This window comes from Carcharodon carcharias, chromosome 16, assembly GCF_017639515.1.
Source record: "Carcharodon carcharias isolate sCarCar2 chromosome 16, sCarCar2.pri, whole genome shotgun sequence".
In the NCBI taxonomy this organism is placed as follows: Eukaryota; Metazoa; Chordata; class Chondrichthyes; order Lamniformes; family Lamnidae; genus Carcharodon; species Carcharodon carcharias.
The window spans coordinates 102,350,230-102,372,105 of record NC_054482.1 but is presented as its reverse complement, the minus strand read 5'-3'; the positions used below and the strand labels follow the sequence as shown (position 1 = coordinate 102,372,105).

Genomic DNA, 21,876 nt, shown 5'->3' with positions numbered 1-21,876 from the left:
CTGCATTGTTATAACCTTGCATTTTAAGGCAATTTTCCACTCACAAATTTTAAATATCTAAACATGCATAGGCAAGTCTAACCAATAGCAAATGCCATTAGGTGAGCTATCACAGCACATCACACCCATTATTAAAATGTCCAAAGACAACTTTCATTTAAGTAGCTCCTTGACTATACAGGGTAATTAAACATCCCAAGGCATTTCATGGGAGTGTTATCAACAAAATTTGACACAAAAACATAGAAGGAAATATTAGGACAAATGACCTAAAGCTTGGTTGAAAAGGTATATTTTAAGGAGCGCCTTATAAGGAGGAAAGAGAGCAAAAGGCACAAAAGCTTAGGAAGGGAATTCAGAACTTAAAATCTGAAGGCATAACTGCCATTGGTACAGCAATTGAAGTTGGGGATGTGCAAGAGGCCAGAAATATAGGAGCACAGACACCTTAGAAGGTTGTATGGCTGGAGGAGGACACATAGTTTGAGAGGCGTAAAGTTACAGAGCGATTTGAAAACAAGATGAGCATTTTAAAAATCAGGACATTGCTGGACTGGAAGCCAAAGTAGCGAGGGATGATGGGTGAATGGGATTTAGTGCAAGTTATGATGTAGGGAGCAGAGTTTTGGATGAGCCAGCTTTATGTAGAGTAGAAAGTGGGATGGTCAAGTTCAGTGGGAGAATGAGGATTTCAGCAGCAGTTAAGCTGAGAAAGCTTATCTGACATCTAACATAAGCACACTAAAAATTATGTTACTGGTAACCACATCCTTTATAATACATTTGTTATATAAACAGAAACTGGGGCAGAACTTTCACTCTAATCTATTTGGAGTGCTACTTCAGACATTTTTCACTTTTCCTTCAGTAATTCTGTCAATAATTTAATTTACCTCATCATGATGGTTGATGTCTACACCGGTATTTTTTGCTTTGTCGTGGTGGTTGTGGTCTGTCCCAGTACTTTTCAAATTGATAATGTGCACCTCTTGAGGGAGACCTGTCGTTCCTCCACTTGCACAGCCTGATGACACAGTAAAGCTCTCCAGCAAAGTTTTGACTGGATGGGATTCACCTACTGGTCCCAGCACACAGTCACTTCCCGCTAGAGGACCTGCAGACAATGTCAATAAAACAAGTTCACTAACAAAAATAACTGCATTTTTTTCTAATTGTGAACAGTAATTTATCTTGGCAACATGCACAAGGATGAGAAACACAGTTTGATGCAAACTGCACCACTCCTTTCCCCACTAGTTTAAACTGCTGGTATAATTCAACACCTCTTGCTTGCAATGCTTGTACAGAAGGAATCAGTGTCATATTGGCATGACTAGTCCAACAAGAAGATTATCAAAATGCACGATCACATTTAAAACACCTACTGTGACTCTGAAGATCCACAATATAAATCCTTTCAGGTTCTTTTCGCCAGAAGTTCAGGAATAATGAGATAGCTTTTAATTACTGCTAACTCAAAATATGCTAACATGCAGAATTAGCATCTTGAGCTGAACATTTTTATGCAGAAATCTAACAATAATTGATTTTTTTTTTATTCGTTCATGAGATGTGGACATTGCTGACTAGTCCAGCATTTATTGCCCATCCCTAATCCTAGAAACTAAGGACTTGCATTTTATACAACAGCATTTCAAGCAAAAAATACCCACAAAAATAATGGAAACTGAGGGTGAAATTTAATGCCATCCCCTGAGGTGGGTTTGGTGACAGGGGCATTTAATTAGTCGTAAAAGTGGCGGGTGGGGGCACCCCGCCTTCCCAGCTCTGCCCAGATTAATCCAGGGTGAGAAGGCTCATGGATGGCCAATTGAGGTCCTAACGTGGGCAATCAGCTCTCAGTGCCTGAACTGGCATTGGGAAGGAAAGGCTGAGAGCCAACCTCTACTCTTGCTGCCAAACCCCCTTGGCCCCACAAAACCCACCCTGTGATTTCCATCCTGCCATTACTCCTCACCTGTGGCCTGGTCCCTTGTTGATCTTGGGCCTCTGGTGGGTACACTGCTGACAGCAATCACTGCTGCCCAGTCCCCCAGTGGTACTGACAAGCCATTGATTGGCCAGCAGCTCGAGGGAAGGGGGCAGTGGGATTTCCACCTCAGGGTCCTTTATCCTGAGGAAGGTCGGACACTGGCCACTTAAGTACCAGAGAGACACTTAATTCAGCAGGTTTCCAAAAAGGAGGCAACATGGGGTGGGGGAGACACAGGTCCCTAAATTAAATACTGCCCTAAGTAGTAGATTGTTGTAGATTACACCTACACCTCTGGCGCTAGGTCTGAAGTCAAAGTTACCCAGGCAATTTAAGTATCTTTTTACTGATGGCTGGAAAACTAGACAATATTTGGGCAGTTTCAGTTTTAGTTGGCAAGGATCCAAAAGCAGTGCAAATTTCATACTCTGCTTTTAATCACAAGAATTGATGTCAGTAATGTCACGCTCATTACAGTCTAAAGTGTTCATCTATATGTTACAATGAGTACATTTTGCTGGAGTAATGAGTGTGTAGGAAGAGGAGTTGGATGTTGCATGCATCATTTGTGACCTGAATGTATTTGATGCAGTCACAACATGAAAGAGGGAGGGAAAAATTGCATTCTTCGTCATGAACCTAGCTGCCTAGTTTATATGAAAGAAATATGCAATTTACTTCTGGAGGTTAAATTTCTAAATGCTATTTTGTTTTGGGGAGGGTAAAAGCAATTTAGAATACTAGTTACCTTTTAACATGCTCTATATATTTGGGTAAGATAGAACTGTGGAAGGGGCATTTATTTTAATCAACACCTTGCTCATTAACAGCCTGTTCAACTACACTCTTAACAGAGTTTTAGGACTAAAGAACAGGGAATCTGATTTCACGTCAGGAGTTTATGTTGGTTGTTTGTCTTTTCTCACACCAAAAAAAATACTAGTATTAAACAGCTAACTATGCATCTGTATTTACATTTGATTTGGTAGTGAAACAACACGATGGCCCTCACAGCTTACTAAAAAGGGAGAGAAGAGGAAAAGCATTCCCAACTGCTTACTACACAAGTTAACTAAGGAAGTGACAGGCTGAATGACCACCTCTGTGCAGTAACCATTTTATGATTCTATGATAACAGGAGAAAAGGAGCAAGATAAGAATCTGGTCTTTAATTTGCTGAGAGACAGAGGTGATATACTTGTAAGCAAGCTATTTGATATTAATATGTCTCAAAATGAATACTATTAGAAGACTTATAGTTTGTACATGTAGCAGGGAATCTGCTCTTGACCCCCTCATGGTGTTGTTGAAAGGGAATTTGAAAATGAGTGAAATTAATGCGCTGACTTGCCTTTCCTGGATTATTGTTTTGCTATGACCTTGTGCTCAAGTAATGAGAAAAGAAATTTACATGATAAAACATAATTGTACTTTAATTTGTCATTGTCCTTAACATGGTGACTGATTCATTGTGTTTCCACAAAGAACTGAAAAACACTGCTGATCTACCAGCAAATGGTTCTACTAGCCACTAGGGTGACTAGCATTTAGGTCAAGGAGGATTCTGAATTTTCTTCTTACAATCCAAATCCATCTAGAATACTCATTTTTCTAAAAAAAACAAAACATATATTAAATTCCTCTTGCAGTATTGTGAGTCAACTGATTCTAATATTCCCACATTACCTGGCAATCCAGCCAACACGAAGAGCTATAAAATGGAACAAAAGATACAAAGAGAGCAATAAGTGCAAAAAGGGAATATGAAAAAGATTTGCAAGAGATATTATATCAAAGCTAATAGCAAAAGCTTGTGGGCCCACTAAAGACAGATGCAGACAAGACTATAATTTTTTAAAAAATTATTCTTTCACAGTATGTGGGCGGCACTGGCTAGGCCAGCATTTATTGCCCATCCCTAAATGCCCTTGAGAAGGTGGTGGTGAGCCACCACCTTGAACCGCTGCAGTCCATTTGGTGTAGGTACACCCACAATGCTGTTAGGGAGGGAGTTCCAGGATTCTGACCCAGCAACAGTGAAAGAACAGTGATATATTTCCAAGTCAGAATGGAAGGGAACTTGCAGATGGTGCTGTTCCCATTCGTCTGCAGTCCTTGTCCTTCTAGGTGGTACAGGTCATGGGTTTGGAAGGTGCTGTCAAAGCAGCCTTGGTGAATTGCTCCAATGCATCTTGCAGATGGTACACACTGCTGCCACTGTGCGTCAGTGATGGCAAGAATGAATATTTAAGGTGGTGAATGGGGTGCCAATCAAGAGTGCTGCTTTGTCCTGGTGTTGAGCTTCTTGAGTGTTGTTGAAGCTGCACTCATGCAGGCAAGTGGAGAGTATCCCAACACACATCTGACTTATGCCTTGAAGATGGTGGACAGGCTTTGGGGAGTCAGGAGGTGAGTTACTCGCCACAAAATTGCCAGTTTCCTACCTGCTCTTGTAGCCATAGGATTTATATGGCTGGTCCAGTTTAGTTTCTAGTCGATGGTAACCCTCAGGATTTAAATAGTGGGGGACTCAGCAATTGTAACGCCACTGAATGTCATGGGGAGATGGTCACCTGCACTTGTGTGCTGCAAATGGTATTTGGCTCTTATCACCCAAGACTGAAGGTTGTTCAGGTCTTGCTGCACATGAACACGAAGTGCTTCAGTGTCTGAGGAGTCGCAAATGGACTAAACATTGTGCAATCATCAGAACATCCCCACTTCTGACCTTATGATGGAAAGAAGATCATTGATAAAGCAGCTGAAGATGGTTGGGCCTAGGGCATTACCTGAAGAACTCCTGCAGTAATGTCCCAGTACAGAGATGATTGATCTCCAACAACCATCTTCCTTTGTGCTAGGTGTGATTACAACTAGTGAAGATTTTTCCCCAATTCCCTTTGATTCTAGCTTTGCTAGGGCTCCTTGATGCCAAATGCTGCCTTGATATCAAAGACAGTCACTCTCACCTCAACTTCTTGAATTCAGTTCTTTTAAGGCTATAATGAGGTCAGGAGCTGAGTGACCCTTGCAGAACCCAAACTAAGCATCAGTGAGCAGGTTATTACTGAGTAAATGACACTTAATAGCACTGTCAATGACCCCTTCCATCACTTTGCTGATAATTAAGAGTAAACTGATGGGGCAGTTATTGGCTGGGTTCAATTTGTCCTGTTTTTTTGTGGACAACAACTTTCTACAGTGCTGGGTGCCAGTGTTGTAGCTATACTGGAACACCTTGGCTAGAGGCATGCCTAGTTATGGAGCACAATTGCTAGAATGTTGTCAGGGCCCATAGCCTTTGCAGTATCCTGTGCCTTTAGCTGTTTCTTGATATCATGTGGAGTGAATTGAATTGGCTGAAGACTGGCATCTATGATGCTGGAACATCAGAAGGAAGCCAAGTTCATCATCTGCTCAGCACTTCTGGCTGAACACGGTTGCAAACGTTTCAGCCTTGTCTTTTGCAATGATGTGCTGAGCTCCGCTGTCATTGAGAATGGTGATACTTGTGGAGCTTCCTCCTCCGGTTAGCTGTTTAATTGTCCACCAACATTCACAACTGCAGAACACTGATCTGATCTTATAATGCAGGCTGGTTAAATGAGTACTTTGCATTCATTTTCATAGTGGAGCAAGAGGATAAAGTGCCAATGGTGTAACGGAACCTAAACATAAGTGGAAAATAGTTGTTGTAATACAAGTTAAAAAAATCATGGAAATGAAGAATATAATGGGACTTAAGATAGACAAATCTCCATGACTTGGCAGTTTCCACCCCAGGGTGTTAAAAGAAATAGATGAAGAAATTGCCCATTAACCATAATTTTCAAAAGACAGATTCAGGAATTATTCCAGTGGATTAGCAAATTGGACATGTCAATATTATTTACGAAGGGAGAGAGCGAGAAACCAGGCAACTGCAGATCTGTCAACTTGGCATCAAGTGAAGTTACCAAAATCTACCTTCAGAGAAAGAGTTACTGAGCATCTGTACAAGCATTAGCTGGTCTAAGAGAGTCAGCATGGACGCGTGAATAATAAATCATGCCGGATAATTCAATAGAACTTTGAGAAAGTAACTAGGATGCTCTTTAGGGAAGGTTCTATGGGCATTTTCTATATGGACTTACAAACAGTCATTTGGTAAGGTTTTGAACAAGAGGTAAATATCAAAAGTCAGAGCACACAGAATAAGAGTTAACCTTGTGACATGGGTGAGTATTGGTTGGGAGGTAGGAGACAGTGAGTAAGGCTAAAAGATTGAGTCTCTGGTTATTGAAATGTAAATGTAAAGTTACAAAAATAAATGAAAAGGGTTAATGGAATCTTAATTTATATCTCAAGATGGATTGGAATTCAAAATAAGGGATTAATCCTTCATATATAGAGAATTAAAGATAAGCAATTTTGCACACCCGACCTGAACGACTGTGAAATAGCGTGAGATGGTGTCAGGCGAGCATCCCGATGTCATTGTGCACTCGCACAATACTTCACTCAGCAGCTGTGTGCGGCAGTTGGAAGCATGCCCGCTGACAATTAAGCAGGCAATTAAGACCATTAGCAATGTAATTAATAGCAATTTTACATGGCCTGTCCCCATTTACGGTTGGTGTACGGGCCATTCTCCCAGGCGGCATTCACAGTTTTGCTCAAACCCCAAGCCAGGGCAGGATGAAATCTCCGTAGGGAAATAAAATAAAAAGAGATATCTGGGGACTTTTTTTTTTGAATGAGGTATGCTTTCAGGTGCTTGATGTTGCTGCATGGACATATTTTGCAGCATTTTTGTCATTTCCTTTATTCTGTGGATGTCTGTACCTCCCTGGGGCAGCTGTCTGCCTTCAGGGAGCTCACTAGAAGTGCTCACCCACATCCTCAGTTAGGTCAGCGCCCACCCTCTTTCTGCCCCCACCCCGGCAGCGCTAAGCATTTCTTAGCGTGTGTTTCACACTGGCTGGTCACTAGTTGACCAGCCAGTGTGAAATCGCTGTCAGAGGCCGATCACGGCCGGAAGCCCATTTCCCATCTGCTTCCGGGCCTGCAGATTGCGTGTGCCCAATGGATGAGAAACTCAGGCCAAAGGTGTCAGGAATATAATAATTTTTATAATGTTATTGGAATTTATTGTAGAGTAATAGTGGTGTGTGTGTGTGTGTGAGGGAGAGAGAGAGAGAGAGAGAGAGACACTTAATTGAATTAAAGGCAGCTGGTCTGAAGGCTTTAATGTAATAGAAGATAAACTAGGTTTGAAATGTTAAGTAGGTAAACACAGATGTAAAGGGAACATTTGCATTTTTAAATAATCCAGTCTAGGTTGAATTCAAAAGAGAGGGGTGAAATGTTTCACCTAGCCAGGAGAAGTTAAGAAACAGTGTGTTTATTTTTCCCCAAAGATTACTGGTAAAATTGGTACTTTGATGGATTTTATTATTTGAGAGTTAAGTCCAAAGACATGGTAAAACAATGGGAATTTGCATTCAAAGGAGAAAATATGTATAAGGGAGAGAAGGCTATGTGCAAGGGAAGGCATTCTAAGATCTAAAAAAAGTGTGAAAAGCCTCCAGCATCTAAGCCTCAAGTTGCTGTCTACAAGGAACTGAAGCTGAGAAAAACTCACTTTGAATTCAACTGTTCAGGGTTTTGTGTGCTACTTCGCCTGTGTCTTTTAAGATTGATGTACCTCACTATTGCCTTAACAGGGGTGTAACTGGGGTTTAGATTAATTAGGGGATTTAGAAGTTAACATAAGAGTAATTTGGAGATCTATGTATGTGCTTAAAATAATTTCTTCTGTTAATAAAAGTTTAATTTAATTTTGTGAAAAATCTATAAGGCTTGGTGGCCACCCTTTTACTGAATTCAAAGCCCATATCTCGAAAAAAGTACAAATCAAAAAAGTATTTGTGGCAGCTGCCTCAAGTTTCCCTCTGGGATGTGGGCAGTTTGCCATGTACATCCGCCTGCCATAAGAAAAGAGTAAGTGGCAATCTGTAAACTGCTTCCCAAAATTTGTGGATGCTGGGTCAGTTGAAATTTTCACATCTAAATTCACAGATTTTTCTCAAGTAAGGGTATCCAGGGAGATGGAATAAAGGCAAATGCAGTTCATGGAATAAAGGCAAATGCAGTTCAGGTTCAGATCAGCCACGAACTGAATAGCAGAACAGGCTTAAAGGAGTGAATGGCCTCCTCCCATTTCTATGTTAATTATATTTTAAGTCGTATGGCAGTAGTTTTATCAATTCCACTGCATATTTTGGATCCAATAAAGGTTAGTTTACCAAATTTTTAGTGTAAAAAATAAGAGCAATTACATTGACAGTTCACCACCTTTTCATGTATTCACTCCTCCCAGATTTCCTTCTCCACCACGATTGTTTGCAAACATCAATTCTGTTTCTTAAGCAGAAGGTGTTCTACTGTTGGACAGGCCCAGTCCTGTCAATTATTCTCCCCTGGAGATAAAGTGCTCTAACAACTTAGCTATGCACTGCCCAAACTTGTCCAGTAAAGACAAGTTTGAATGTTGATGGAATTAGGTTCATAGGGAGTCTACTAATTTATCACTTCAGGTACCAAGATACAGCTCTTAAATATAAAGAAAATCACCAGTAGCTGTAGAATATGACTTTTAGTGGGGTAGTACTGTGATTTTTGATTAAATGAAAATCTGTCTGTGAAAGGTCAATGAAAAACTGGAAATTTAATCAAAAAGTTTTTAATAAGGTTATAAACTAATGCTATCACAAGAACATGAAGTACAGATACAAGTTAATATGCTTTTCAAGGTTGCATATTTTAAATCTTTCCTCATGCAACACAGGAGAAAATACAATGTTCCAATGCAAACAGCTGTAAAGGGCACAATAACCTTGAATTACAATCAGACAAGCATGATGCAGTAAGAACTCTTAATACCAAAAGCAGCAGGTTAGCCTGACTTATTGCACTCAACTAGTGAAAAATTCTGTCAACAGGCAGAGTTCAAAATTTGCTATGGTAACTGTGCATGTTTGCTTCTCTGCAAGTTAATTTGCTTTACAATATCAGTCTCTTGGGGAAAATTAATAGCTTAGCACAGTACAATAGAACTAGATGTAATGTTAAAATCTGAGTATTTTAAAAGGCAAGACAAGAACTGATTACCATCAAAAAAACATGCCCTGTAGGATAACATCCAGTATATGGCTTCATTTTCTAAATGGTATGAATTAAAAACTAAAAATAACAACACAATAGTTCACTTTAAGGCAGAGTTGGTGACGTTACCATAAACCAAACTATGGACAGGAATATGACAAAATAAAAATAAAAATAACCTGAATTCAAACCTTATGGTATTGCCTCAGGTCACTGTGCCACTGCTCTCTGTAACTCTCTTCCCAGGCATTCTCTTAGCACATCTCGCATCTCGTTCCATTTTCAAAAGCTTCCATAAAACCTATTCTTTCACTGCATCTTCAGTCACCTTCCAAAACTTTCCTTCCAAACCCCTGCTCAAAAGCCATTTCAATCCCTTGATAAAGCAACTCTGTGACAGTTTGCTTTTTTAAAAAGGAGAGCAAATTATTTTTGCTACAAAGTGCATTCCACATATAAAAAAATCTAAGCAACATAGGAATACATAGCATCTAAAGCACAAAAATGCCATTCGGCCCACTTGGGTCAATGCTAGTGTTTATACTCAAAACAAACCTTCTCAACTCTAGGTGCCTCTTCTCACCCTGTACCCAAATCCCTCAATCCTTGCTCTGTCATGTATCCATTAAGCCTGCCCTTATATGTGTCAATGCTGAACTTCAGCCACTCCACATGACAGGGAGTTCCAAATTCTCATAATTCTGTGTAAAGAAATTCCTCTTAAATGTTTTATTTTATCTGTTAGTGGCTATCTTATAGTTACGACCCCAGTTCTGGACTTACTAACAAGTGGAAACTGTCTTTCCACATCCTCCATATCAAGCCTCTTCATAATTTTGAAGACATTTATTCCATCCCTCTTAGTCTTTTCTTAGACAAAAAGAGACCAACCTGCTCAGTCTTTCCTGAGAGCTATGCATTCTCAAATCTGGTGACATTCTTTTAAATACTTTCTGTATTTTTGCAGGTGCTTCATTATCCTTTTTGTAGTATGGAGAACAGATCTGTGTACCTAATGGTCAGTATGGTCTAACCAAAATTCTACATAAATTTAAAATGATCTTCCTTTTGGATTCTACTCCTCTAGAATTGAACCCCAATATTTTGCACTCTTTATGGTCTTACCAACTTGGATTGCTACTTTTAGCCATTTGTGTATTTGCATTCCAAAATCTTTTTGCTCTTCTATCCTATTTGTTTACCTTCCAGGTAAAGTGGAACCAAGTGGTTGCCTTATTCTGATGACCAACATGAATCACCTCTTTACTATATAGACTAGTGTTTCTGCTATCTTGTCTGTAGTTTCTTTCAGTATCCAGAGGTACAATCTATCTTCTTCTAAGGCATTGTCCTCCTTACATAATAATAAAAACGGAAAATGCTGGAAAAACTCAGCAGGTCTGGCAGCACCTGTGGAGAGAGAAACTAAGTTAGAGTTTCAAGTCCATATGACTCCTCTTCAGAGCTCCTCCTTACATTTGGCCAGTTTGTTAACTTTTCCCTTTCTATCTTGACTGTTACACTATCCCTCCTGACATCTTCTACTGTTGACATTTCCTCTTCGGCGCGCACATCAAACAAAATTGAGGCAAAGTATCTATTCATTAACAAAAACAGAAAATGCTGGAAAAACACAGCAGGTCTAGCAGCATCTATGGGGAGAGAAACAGAGTTAACATTTCAAGTCCGTATGGCCCTTCGTCAAAGCTGAAGAGAAGTGTAACTGTGATGAAATTTATACTGTTTAAGGGGGTGGGACAGGTGGATCTGGATAGAAGGCCAGTGATAGGTGGGGGCAAAGGAGGGATTGACAAAGAAGCCTTGAACTGAAGAACAAAGGGCGTGTTGATGGTCCAGGTTGGTGCTAAAAGTGGCATAAAGAAAGCAGAATGTGATTATAGCAGGGGTAGCATTGTGTGAAACAACAACGTGGAACAAGTAACAGATAGCACTGTGGGGGGTGGGATGGGGAGAGGGGCGGTGTTGGGAATAAAAGGTTGGAAAATCTGATAAAAGAGGGGATAAAACCATGGATAAATGAATAAAAATAAAAGTAAGTGGATAAAAAATTAAAATGAATGTAGAAAAAAGGGATTAAAAACAGGGTGAGGATGCAGGAAAGAGTTCATGGCCTGAAGTTGTTGAACTCAATGTTAAGTTCAGGACGCTGTAAGGTGCCTAATTGGAAGATCAGGTGTTGTTCCTCCAGTTTGCGTTGAGCTTCATTGGAAAATTGCAGAGGGCCAAGAACAGACATGTGGGCATGAGAGCAGGATGGGGTGTTGAAATGGCAAGCAATAGGAAGGTCTGGGTCATGCTTGCGGACAGACCAAAGGTGTTCCGCAAAGTGGTCACCCAGTCTGCGTTTGCTCTCCCTGCTGTAGAGAAGACCACATTGGGAGCAGCCATTTCAACACACCACCCTGCTCTCACACTCACATGTCCATCCTTGGCCTGCTGCAATGTTCCAGTGAAGTCCAACACAAACTGGAGGAACAGCACCTCATTGTCCGAATAGGCACCTTACAGCCTTCTGGCCTTAACATTGAGTTCAACAACTTCAGACCATGAACTCTCTCCCCCATTCTCACCCACTTTTTTCAATATTCATTTTAATTTTTTATCTACTTATTTTTATTTATTTATCCACTTATTTTTATTTATTTATCCACTTATTTTATCCCGTTTTTATCCCATTTTCTATCCTTTTCTCCCCACCACCACATCCCCCACAGGGCCATCTGCTACTTGTTCCATGTTGTCCTTTCACACAATGCTACCCTTGCTAGAATCACATTCTGCCTTCTTACCTTTATGCCACTACTAGCACCTTTCTTAGCACTAACTACTACCATCAACATTCCCTTTGTTCTTCAGTTCAAGGCATCTTTTGTCAATTCTGCCTATGTCCCCACCTATCACTGGCCATCTATCCAGCTCCACCTGCCCCACCTGCCTAAACAGTATAAATTTAATCACATATCCACTTCTCTTCAGTTCTGAAAGAGGGTCATATGGACTCGAAAGGTTAACTGTTCTCTCTCCACAGATGCTGCTGGGCCTGCTGATTTTTCCAGCATTTTCTGCCCTTGTTTCAAATTTCCAGCATCTGCAATATTTTGCTTTTATCTATTCAGTAACTCTACCATTCTCTATCATCTCCTGTGAATTTATTTTGTTCATCCTTTTGTGGTCTGTTCCCTATGTAATTCTCCTTTGATTACTTATTTATACAAAAATACTTCACTATTTCTTTTTATAGTCTTTGATGTTGTGCTTCATGGTTCTACTATGCCTTTTATACAGGGAAAGGGAGGGGGGTCTGCAAATAATCAACACTACTAGTAGCCAGCCTCCAATGCTAACTGCCAAAGAACAACATCAATTGTGACATAAGTATGGATGAGGGTTCTGGCAAAGATGCAGAGGCAGGGTGGAGATGTGTGATGTTATGAAGGTGGAAATAAACAGTCATTGTAAATGAAGATGATGTGTGGTTAGAAACTCAGCTCAGTGTTCAGATGCTTAGAGGCTGAGGTTGTGAACAATTTGGTTCAACCTGTGATAGTGGCCCAGGAGGAGGAAGGTGGTGGAGAGGTCCAGCATTAGCATACACGTGAGACCTGAACCATTTCTTGACATGATGCTGCAAAGAGGTAATGGGCAGAATTTTGCCCTCGTTGGGCAGGCGCGGTGGGCAGGCCTGGAAGCGGTTGGGAAGCTGACCGCCGGCCACGATCAGGCCCTGACCGCGATTTCACACTGGCTGACCAATTAATGGCCAGCCAGCATGAAATGCACGCTGTAGCGCTGCCGGGATGGGGACGGGAGGAATGCGAGTGCTGAAGTTCACCCATTCGCACAAGTGCATGCAGTAAAAGCTCCCTGAGGTACAGAGCTGCCTCAGGGAGCTGAAGGTTTTCAGTACTCAAAATCAAGAAATGAAAAATAATGAAAACGTCTCCTCATGTGACTCTGTTGGACAGGCAGTGAAAAATTGTACTCAATTAATCGATTAAGGGTCTTAATAGGCCGCTTAATTGTCGGCGGGCGCACTGCCAACTCCCGCAGCACCTGCTGGCCGAAATATCACGAGTGTCCGATGACGTCGGGATGCTTGCCCGACATCATGTGTCATTTTACGCTCGAACATGTCGGGCGCATGCCCACATGCCAAGCGAAAAATTCTGGCCAATATGTAGGTGAAGAAGAGGAGGTGATGGCATAGTGGTATTGTCACTGGACTAGTAATCCAGAGATCCAGGGTAATGGTCTGGGGACCCGGGTTTGAATCCCACCACAGATGGTGGAATTTGAATTCAATAAACATCTGGAATTAAAAGTCTAATGCTGACCATGAAACCTTTTGTCGATTGTTGTAAAAACCCATCTGGTTCACTAAGGTGATTCCAGACCCACAGCAATATGGTTGACTCTTAAATGCCCTCTGAACTAGGGAAGGGTAATAAATGCTGGCCTGGCCAGCGATACCCACATCCCATGAACGAATATAAAAAAAGAACACGTCTAGAAAGATTGAGCTGAACAACAGAGTCTGGTAGCTTTGTCCTTCAAAATTCAGCCAACTTGGTCCAAAGCAATTTTACTATTAGCAGCCAGTGACTGTGATCTTAAGGATACTCCCCTACTGAATAACAATAAAGTACATTGACATCCCAGATGTTTTAATGCACAGTAGGAATGCTAGAGTTTCCATCCTTTAGATTATTTTAAAAAGAATGACCCTATGAAGAATAGAATTCGAGACACAAATGGAAAGGGATACCTGGCAATGAAAATAATTTTCCACTTGTAAAATAAGGGTTCTCAATAAACTTTCCAAGAAACCTTTTCAAATTCTGAAAAACTCAATCTCACTCTGAAATTTTGAAGGAATTGAAATTTCAATGATCTCACTTCAAAAAAACTATCGATGAGTCAAATTCTTCCCAAATGAAGAATTACTTGAAGCTATGAAAAAAGACAAACAATTCTGTTACAGGTCAAAACATTGATTATTTATCCCAGTACTGTCATAACTGACTCTGGTCTATCTTCACTTGCAGCAACAGTCACTTTCCACTTACCTAGCCCAGGGTTAATGAAGTCAAATGTAGAATTCCTACCATTGAGGCAGTACATGTCACATAACTTGGCTTTAGCCATGGTCCTTTCCAACATGCTGCTCACTGAATTCAGCCACTGGGCCATCAGGAGAGAAGCAGAATTTATTTTTATTCACAAGATTATTTATTTTAATTTTTAAAGGGTCAGGTGACAACCATGGATGATCAGTGTCAAACCTGCTTTGAAACAAAGATGGCAAGCAACTTTCCACTCTTGTTGTTAACAATGGTTTTAACTAGATTTTGATCTAGAGGGTAACCTCCTGCTGTCACACTGCCAGCTGCTAATCTGATCACAACCTTGGAAAAGGTCCAATAATTAGTAAGGCATGTGCTCCTGCTCCAAAATCCACATTCATTAATCATATTAGTTTTTTTCAAAATGATTCCAAGTATGCCTTCCAAAAATCAAGTATATTCACTCCTTCAGAGGCAAGCTAACTGGGATATAACCCTGATGCTAAATTATCTGTCACAATGCCAGCTTGTATATATACACAATCATTTACAGTCAATCATTTGGTAGGAAAAAGCTCCATCCTGCAAGGTCACAGTGATTGCATGCTACTTATGAACCAAGTACAATGATGACTTTTGAGGTCACTTCATTTTAGTTTATAATTGCAATGTTAAGTAACTCAACAGCATATGTTCTTAGGTCTCAAGTAAAAGCATAAGAGATAACCAATTGACTTTTTAGAATACATTCTGGTAGTTATTATAAAACCGTGCTACAGTAAAAACATTACTAATTGTGTACTTCAACTGCACCACATCAACTGAGCAATTGACCACTTCTCCACATCAATTAATTATATGCACTTTTCCCAGAGTTGCTCTAGCTTCTACACGTGAATTGAAAGAAGACTGGCAGTGTAGTTTTCATAATAAGCTAAAAACAGGCCTGTGGTTTGATAGTGACAATATATGGAAAATGTTACTAAGATTTATGTTAGAGATTTAATCCCACCTTATCCTAGGCAATGAAATCCAAGATAATGAAGGTAGTAAAAGAGTAATGTGAAAAGCATAAGGAAGGCCAATTTTGACACCTAGATATGGTTGCAGGAGCTTCAAGTGCTTGTGTTAAGGATAAGTTCTGATGAAACTTACGCTGTGATAAATATCGCAAGTATAATGCATAACAAAATGAGGAATTTTAATGTATCGGCCTGGATTTTGTGGTCAGTGATGAAAAACTGTGCTCATCATTCATTTCTTTTACAGCTGCTCACAGACTCTTTGAGGGCAACTTATGGTCATTAAGTGTTTGATACAGCACATCATATTAGACAGAGGATCTGGGACCTGTGTGAAGGGGCAAGCTACACCAACCAATCAGACTGAAGAATCTTTATTGAGGCACACAGCATCTCAATATTTAATTCAATGTAAAATGATGTATAAAAAGGAAATCAAAGTTGGGATTAAGAAAGATAAAAAGTACAAATGTTCAAGCAATAATTAAAATCTGAAGGAATGAGAATCTACATTTGTAGAAGTTAATTTTCAATGCCAGAGAAACTGTTTGGCAGTAATAAAGACTTAACCACACTGTTAAAATTCACTTATACTTGAGTGAACATGCCCAATTTTTTTTTGGCCATTTTTAGTGGGCATCACAGCTTCATATTGTGCATTTCAATGCTGAGTCTTCAGAGAGGTACCGGTGTAACAAAGCATGTCAGGGAGCAAGAAACTGGGACAGCAACTTCCGATTTCTGTGTTTTATTGTGCATCTGCAGATGCCAGAAGTTGCCGTCTGATTAACTCCATAATAAGTGTGCGCTGATTGCCTCAATGTTATTCCTGCAAACTACGGGTCAAAATGTATGCTAGGAAAGAAGAAAAATTAGGAATGATGAAGTGAAGTCTAAATATAATGGTAGTCAACAGAAACAGCAAAGATTCTTATCAGCATATTAGAAGAGGTAGAAGCACTTAGAAATTTATTTGCGAGTGAGAGAATAGTTGAGATGTTTAACAATCATATTGCATATTTTTAGAGAGCAAATACTGTAGGAGTACCCAAAGGGGATGTGGAATAACTAAAGAATTTGAGCCTTGAGCAAAGTTTAGGTAGGCTGGGGATCTATCCTTTGGAACAGAGGAGGAAGAGAGGTGATTTAATTGTGGTGCATAAAATTAGATAGAATGGATAGGAAGGAACTATTTGCCTTAGTAGAGGAGGTCAATAAGTAGATAGAGGATTAAAGAGAACTTGAAGAAATGTTTACACCCAGAGGGTGGTGGATTTCTGGAACTCACTGCTTGAAAGGGTGGAAGGGTGGTAGAAGCAGAAACCCTAATCACACTTATGAAATGCTTGGAATTTCACTTAAAAAGTTTTGTACCCTACAGGGCTATGGACCAAGAGCTGTAATGTGGGATTAGGCTAGAAAGTTCTTTCTCAACAGGCATAGACAAGATGGGTCGAATGATTTCCTTCTGTGTTATAAACTTCTGATTCAACATAAGTGTCTGGGTCATTTGCACTTTGTGCAGTAAAGACTGAAATTGTTTTCAAGACTTTGGAAAGAAATAATGATATTAAATTATGCTGCCATCTCTCTAGAATGCAATTGATATCTTAAGCAGTGGAAATGAACTAAATCAGCAAATGGAGGTGTACTAAAACTGATGAATAAAACACAGAATACAGTGACATAAGATGATACAAAAGAAAATACTGCAGATACTCAGTGAAGAACCATCCTCCATCATTTCTGCCAACTCCAGCATGATGCCACCACCAAACACATCTTCCCTTCACCCTCCTTGGCGGCATTCCGCAGGGATCATTCCCTCCGAGACACACTAGTCCACTCTTCCATCATCCCCTACACCTCAAGCCCCTCCCACAGCACCTTCCCATGTAACCACAGAAGGTGCAACACCTGCCCCTCACCGTCCAAGGGCCTAAACACTCCTTTCAAGTGAAGCAGCTTTTCACTTGCACTTCCCTCAATTTAGTCTATTGCATTCGCTGCTCCCAATGCAGTTTCCTCTACATTGGAGAGACCAAACGCAGACCGGTGACCGCTTTGCAGAACACCTTCGGTCTATTCGCAAGCATGACCCAGACCTCCCTGCTTGCCATTTCAACACTCCACCCTGCCCTCAGGCCCACATGTCCATCCTTGGCCTGCTGCATTGTTCTAGTGAAGCTCAACGCAAACTGAAGGAACAGCACCTCATCTTCCGACTAGGCACTTTACAGCCTTCCGGACTGAATATTGAGTTCAACAATTTTAGATCATGAACTCTCTACTCCATTCCCACCCCCTTTCCGATCCCCCTTTTTTCCAATAATTTATATAGATTTTTCTTTTCCCACCTATTTCCATTATTTTTAAATGTATTTCCATCCATTGTTTTATCTCTACCTTTTAGCCTATTTCGATCCCTTCCCCCCACCCCACTCCCACTAGGACTATCTGTACCTTGCTCGTCCTGCTTTCTACCCTTAATGTCACCTATTATCACATTCCTTAGCTAATATCACCACCTTCAACATCTCTTTGTCCTTTTTCTATGACATCTTTTGGTTATCTCCACCCATCACTGGCCCTCTATCCAGCTGTACCTGTCCCACCACCCCCCTTAAACGAGCTTATATTTCACCTCTTTTCTATTTTTCCTTAGTTCTGTTGAAGAGTCATACGGACTCGAAACGTTAACTGTGTTCCTCTCCGCAGATGCTGTCAGACCTGCTGAGTTTTTCCAGGTATTTTTGTTTTTATTTTGGATTCCCAGCTTCCGCAGTTTTTTGCTTTTAAAATATTGCAGGTGTTGGATATCTGAAATAAAACAGAAGTTGCTGGAAATACACAGCAGGTCATGCAGCATCTGTGGAGAGAAACAGTTAGCATGTCAGGTTGATAAAGACCCTTCAGAATTGAGGAAAGATAGAAAGGTAATAGGTTTTGAGCAAGTGAAAGGGGGTGAGGAAAGAGGAAGAACAAAAGGAAAGGTTGGTAATAGGGCAGGAGAGATTAAATGACAAAAGGTAAAATGAGATTTTTTGGGGGGAAAGCATTTTTTTTGTCAAAAGATTGGGGCAGATGAGAAGTCAAATGCAATATATTACCCACAAAATAAAATCCTTTAATTCTATGCAAAAATACAATTTGTTGGAAAAGGCGGATATGTGACATGAATCTCTGAAGGTTGCTCAGAAAAAAAAGCGTAGTAACTTTGAAATAAGGGAATGGCAAAGAAAGAATGCAGGAGACTTCCAAAAGGGCATAGAGTGGTTTGTTGAGTGGCAGATAAGCAGCAGATGCAGTTCAATGTAAAGATGCATATTCAAATACATCCTGTGAAGAAAAGAAATAAAAGTGATATAACTTAGTCAGTGGTATTCATAACAGAGTGGAGGAATAAAGAAAGCTTGAGAGGATCACAGATACATAGATTTAAAAAGGTAGAAGCATAGGCAGAAAAGGCTATAACGACGGAAATGAGATCTGGGTGATATAGGTAGAGGAAATTAACATGAAAGCAAGAAAGTTATATTGATTTTGTACAAGATATTGGTCAGGTCACATTTGGCACACTGTATTACACAGGCTTTTAGACACTATTATTAGAAGGATTGGCCAAAGTAGAACAAGGATAATGAAAATAATATTAGAAATAAGAGATTATAGTTACGAACAAAGTTTGGAAATGGGGTAGGGCAATAGCCACGGGAACAGAGATGGTCAAGAGAGAAATTTAAAACATTTACGATTATGATAGAGCCTGAGAGTATAAATCATTAAAATACTTTCCACTGGTTGAGAATTGGGTAACAAAATACACAGTTCCATGATTACCACAAGGACAACAAAGGGAGAAATTAGAAGAAAGGTTTGCATGTAAAGAGCTGTTATAACATGAAATGCTTTACCACAACTAGCTATTGAGGAAGAACTACATTATTAAAAAGTAATTGGATAAGTATTTGTAAAGTAGAATACAAAGATTACAGAAATAGGCTTAATGTAGATGGTGTCATTTGAAGAACTAACACTCGTACACACATGTGGGGATGGATTTTCGCAATGGAGGCGGAAAGCTCGTCAGGAAATTTCCTGACTCGGCAGACCTGTCTTTGCTCTGGAGTAGGGCCTGATCGAGACTAGCCTGCTCCACAGGCAATTCAGAGGCCGCCAGAGGCGGGCGAGTGCTGAGGCGGGCTGGTTAGTGTACCATCTCAGTTCTCTGAGATTTCGGCACAGTTTTATAAAAGATGCTTAGACCCTCTAGTCCTCAGCCCCCCCACTTATTCCCATGCCACCTCACACTGTTCCATGCCTCCTCCATGTCACCTCATATCCTCACACCACCTCATACTATGCCACCTCCAAAGCCACTCACCCTGTATCCACTATGGGCAGAGCTCAGGGGCCATATCACCTTGCACCCTCAAGCCACCTCATACTACCATGCTACTTCCAAAGCAATTCGCCCAATATCCATGATGGGCAGACTTCAGGAAACATGTGGAAATGAAAAAATAAACTTCTAGCAATCTAATGGATTAAAAATGTCTTATTAATAAAACCCAAAGTTTTCAAGTGGTCAATCTGTTATAAAATGAAACAAACTTAGATTCAGTAAGCACATGAAAGACAGCCAACCCTTTAATAGCCTCTTAAAACTGTCAATCAAATATGAATACAGCCTCTCCCATTTTGAGCTTTTGAAACTCAGTCAAGCATTCATAATATGGGTTGCTGTAATAAGTGCCCTTGAGAAATGTCAACAATGCTGTCTATTGAAACTGAAGGAACAGATGGTAATTTTTTTTCTAAGCTACATCAGATTTCATATAAATCAATGCAGTCCAGCATTGTGTCTGCTTTTTTTCCTGTGTATAACAGCCATGGCCTTTTTTTCATGATTAAGGCCCGGGGATTTAAATAATTTGAGATCATGACACTTAAATGGACCGTTTCCACTTGTCAAGAATATTCATGTGTACGTCATCAATTTGTGACTCTCACTTTGCAGGTTAAGGCCCTTCAAATAGCATAAAAGGGTTTGCTCAAACACAGCATTAATTTGAAATAGCACTGCTGAATTTGGGTTTCCTGCCTATGTGATCCGCACCCATCCCCCTTCTCCACTGGGGCAAAAATGGGACCTGCCAGAAATGAAGGTGATATTTCTGCATCCGCATCCCACCTGCCATTTTTAAAGGCCTCTAGGGTTGACCCGATTCCATGAAAATACAGCCCATAGATTCCTCCTGTGCTATAATTTCTAATTCTCTGCAAAAAATTCTTACAAAAAAGTGACCAACAGATATACAGGTGTTTTGTAATTTACATCTGTTTAGCCTGCCTTTGTACTGGTTAATTGGAAGAGAGAGAAAGAAAATTGAAGTTATCATTAACTTACATTGTCGGCATCCTTCCATCTGCATAAGATGATGGACATGCAGCAAATCAAATCCGTTAGGGATGGGAAGTTTCACAGAATGCACTATTGCATTAGCTTACAAGGGTAAAACATTTTACAGGACAGATGTTCATCATCAAAACACCATGACAAACAAGCTGCATGTCATGCTGGTCTATGGAACATTGCTTATACTGAACATCTGAATCAACCAGGATATTCATCTGGTTATTTTCTGTAAACAGCCCACCAATGAAGAATACTGCTTTTCCAGTTTGTCATATTTCTGTGCATTCATGTAGGAAGTTTGTTTAAGTTTTTTTTTAATTCATTTACAGGATGTGGGCGTCTCTGCCTAGGCCAGCATTTATTGCCCATCCCTAACTGCCCTTGAGAAGGTAGTGGTGAGCTGCCACCTTGAACCGCTGCAGTCCACATGGTGTAGGTACACCCACAGTGCTGTTGGGGAGGGAGCTCCATGATTTTGACACAGCAACAATGAAGGAACGATGATACATTTCCAAATCATGATAATGAGTGGCTTGGAGGGGAACTTCCAGGAGGTGGTGTTCCCATGTATTTGCTGACCTTGTCCTTCTGGATGGTATTGGCTGTGGGTTTTCAATGGTGCTGTCTAAGGAGCCTTGGGTGAGTTTCTGCAGTGCATCTTGTAGGTGGTACACACTACTTCCATGGTGGGACGGTGGTGGACGAAGTGAATGCTTGGGACTGGGGTGCCAATCAAGCGGGCTGTTTTGTCCTGGATGGTGACAAGCTGGAGCTGCACTCATCCAGGAAAGTGGAGAGTATTCCACCACACTCCTGACTTGTGCCTTGTTGATGGTGGACAGGCTTTGAGGAGTCAGGAGGCAAGTTACTCGTCGTATGATTCATACCCTCTGACCTGCTCTTGTAGCCATAGTATTTAAATGGCTAGTCTAGTTCAGTTTCTGGTTAATAGTGAATCCCAGGGTGTTGATAGTGGAGGATTCAGTGATGGTAATGCCATTGAATGTCAAGGGGCAATGGTTAGATTCTCTTTTGTTGGAGATGATCATTACCTGACACTTGCGTGGCACGAATATTACTTGCCATTTGTCAACCCAAGACTGGATATTGTCCAGGTCATGCTGCATTTGGACATGGGCTGCTTCAGTATCTGAGGAGTCATGAATGGTGCTGAACATTGTTCACCGATGATTGCACATCGCCACTTCTGAC

General features: G+C 40.6%; 1 protein-coding gene across 3 annotated transcripts in view; it reads right to left on the bottom strand.

Annotated features, from left to right (window-relative positions):
* tgfbr3 (transforming growth factor, beta receptor III) overlaps positions 1-21,876 on the bottom strand; it is a 223,875-nt gene that overhangs the window by 160,358 nt on the left and 41,641 nt on the right. For all 3 annotated transcript variants that reach the window (XM_041208043.1, XM_041208042.1, XM_041208044.1), the window contains exon 3: positions 894-1,114. In XM_041208043.1, coding sequence (XP_041063977.1) covers positions 894-1,114 — 221 coding nt within the window. The remainder of the gene's footprint in view (positions 1-893; positions 1,115-21,876) is intronic.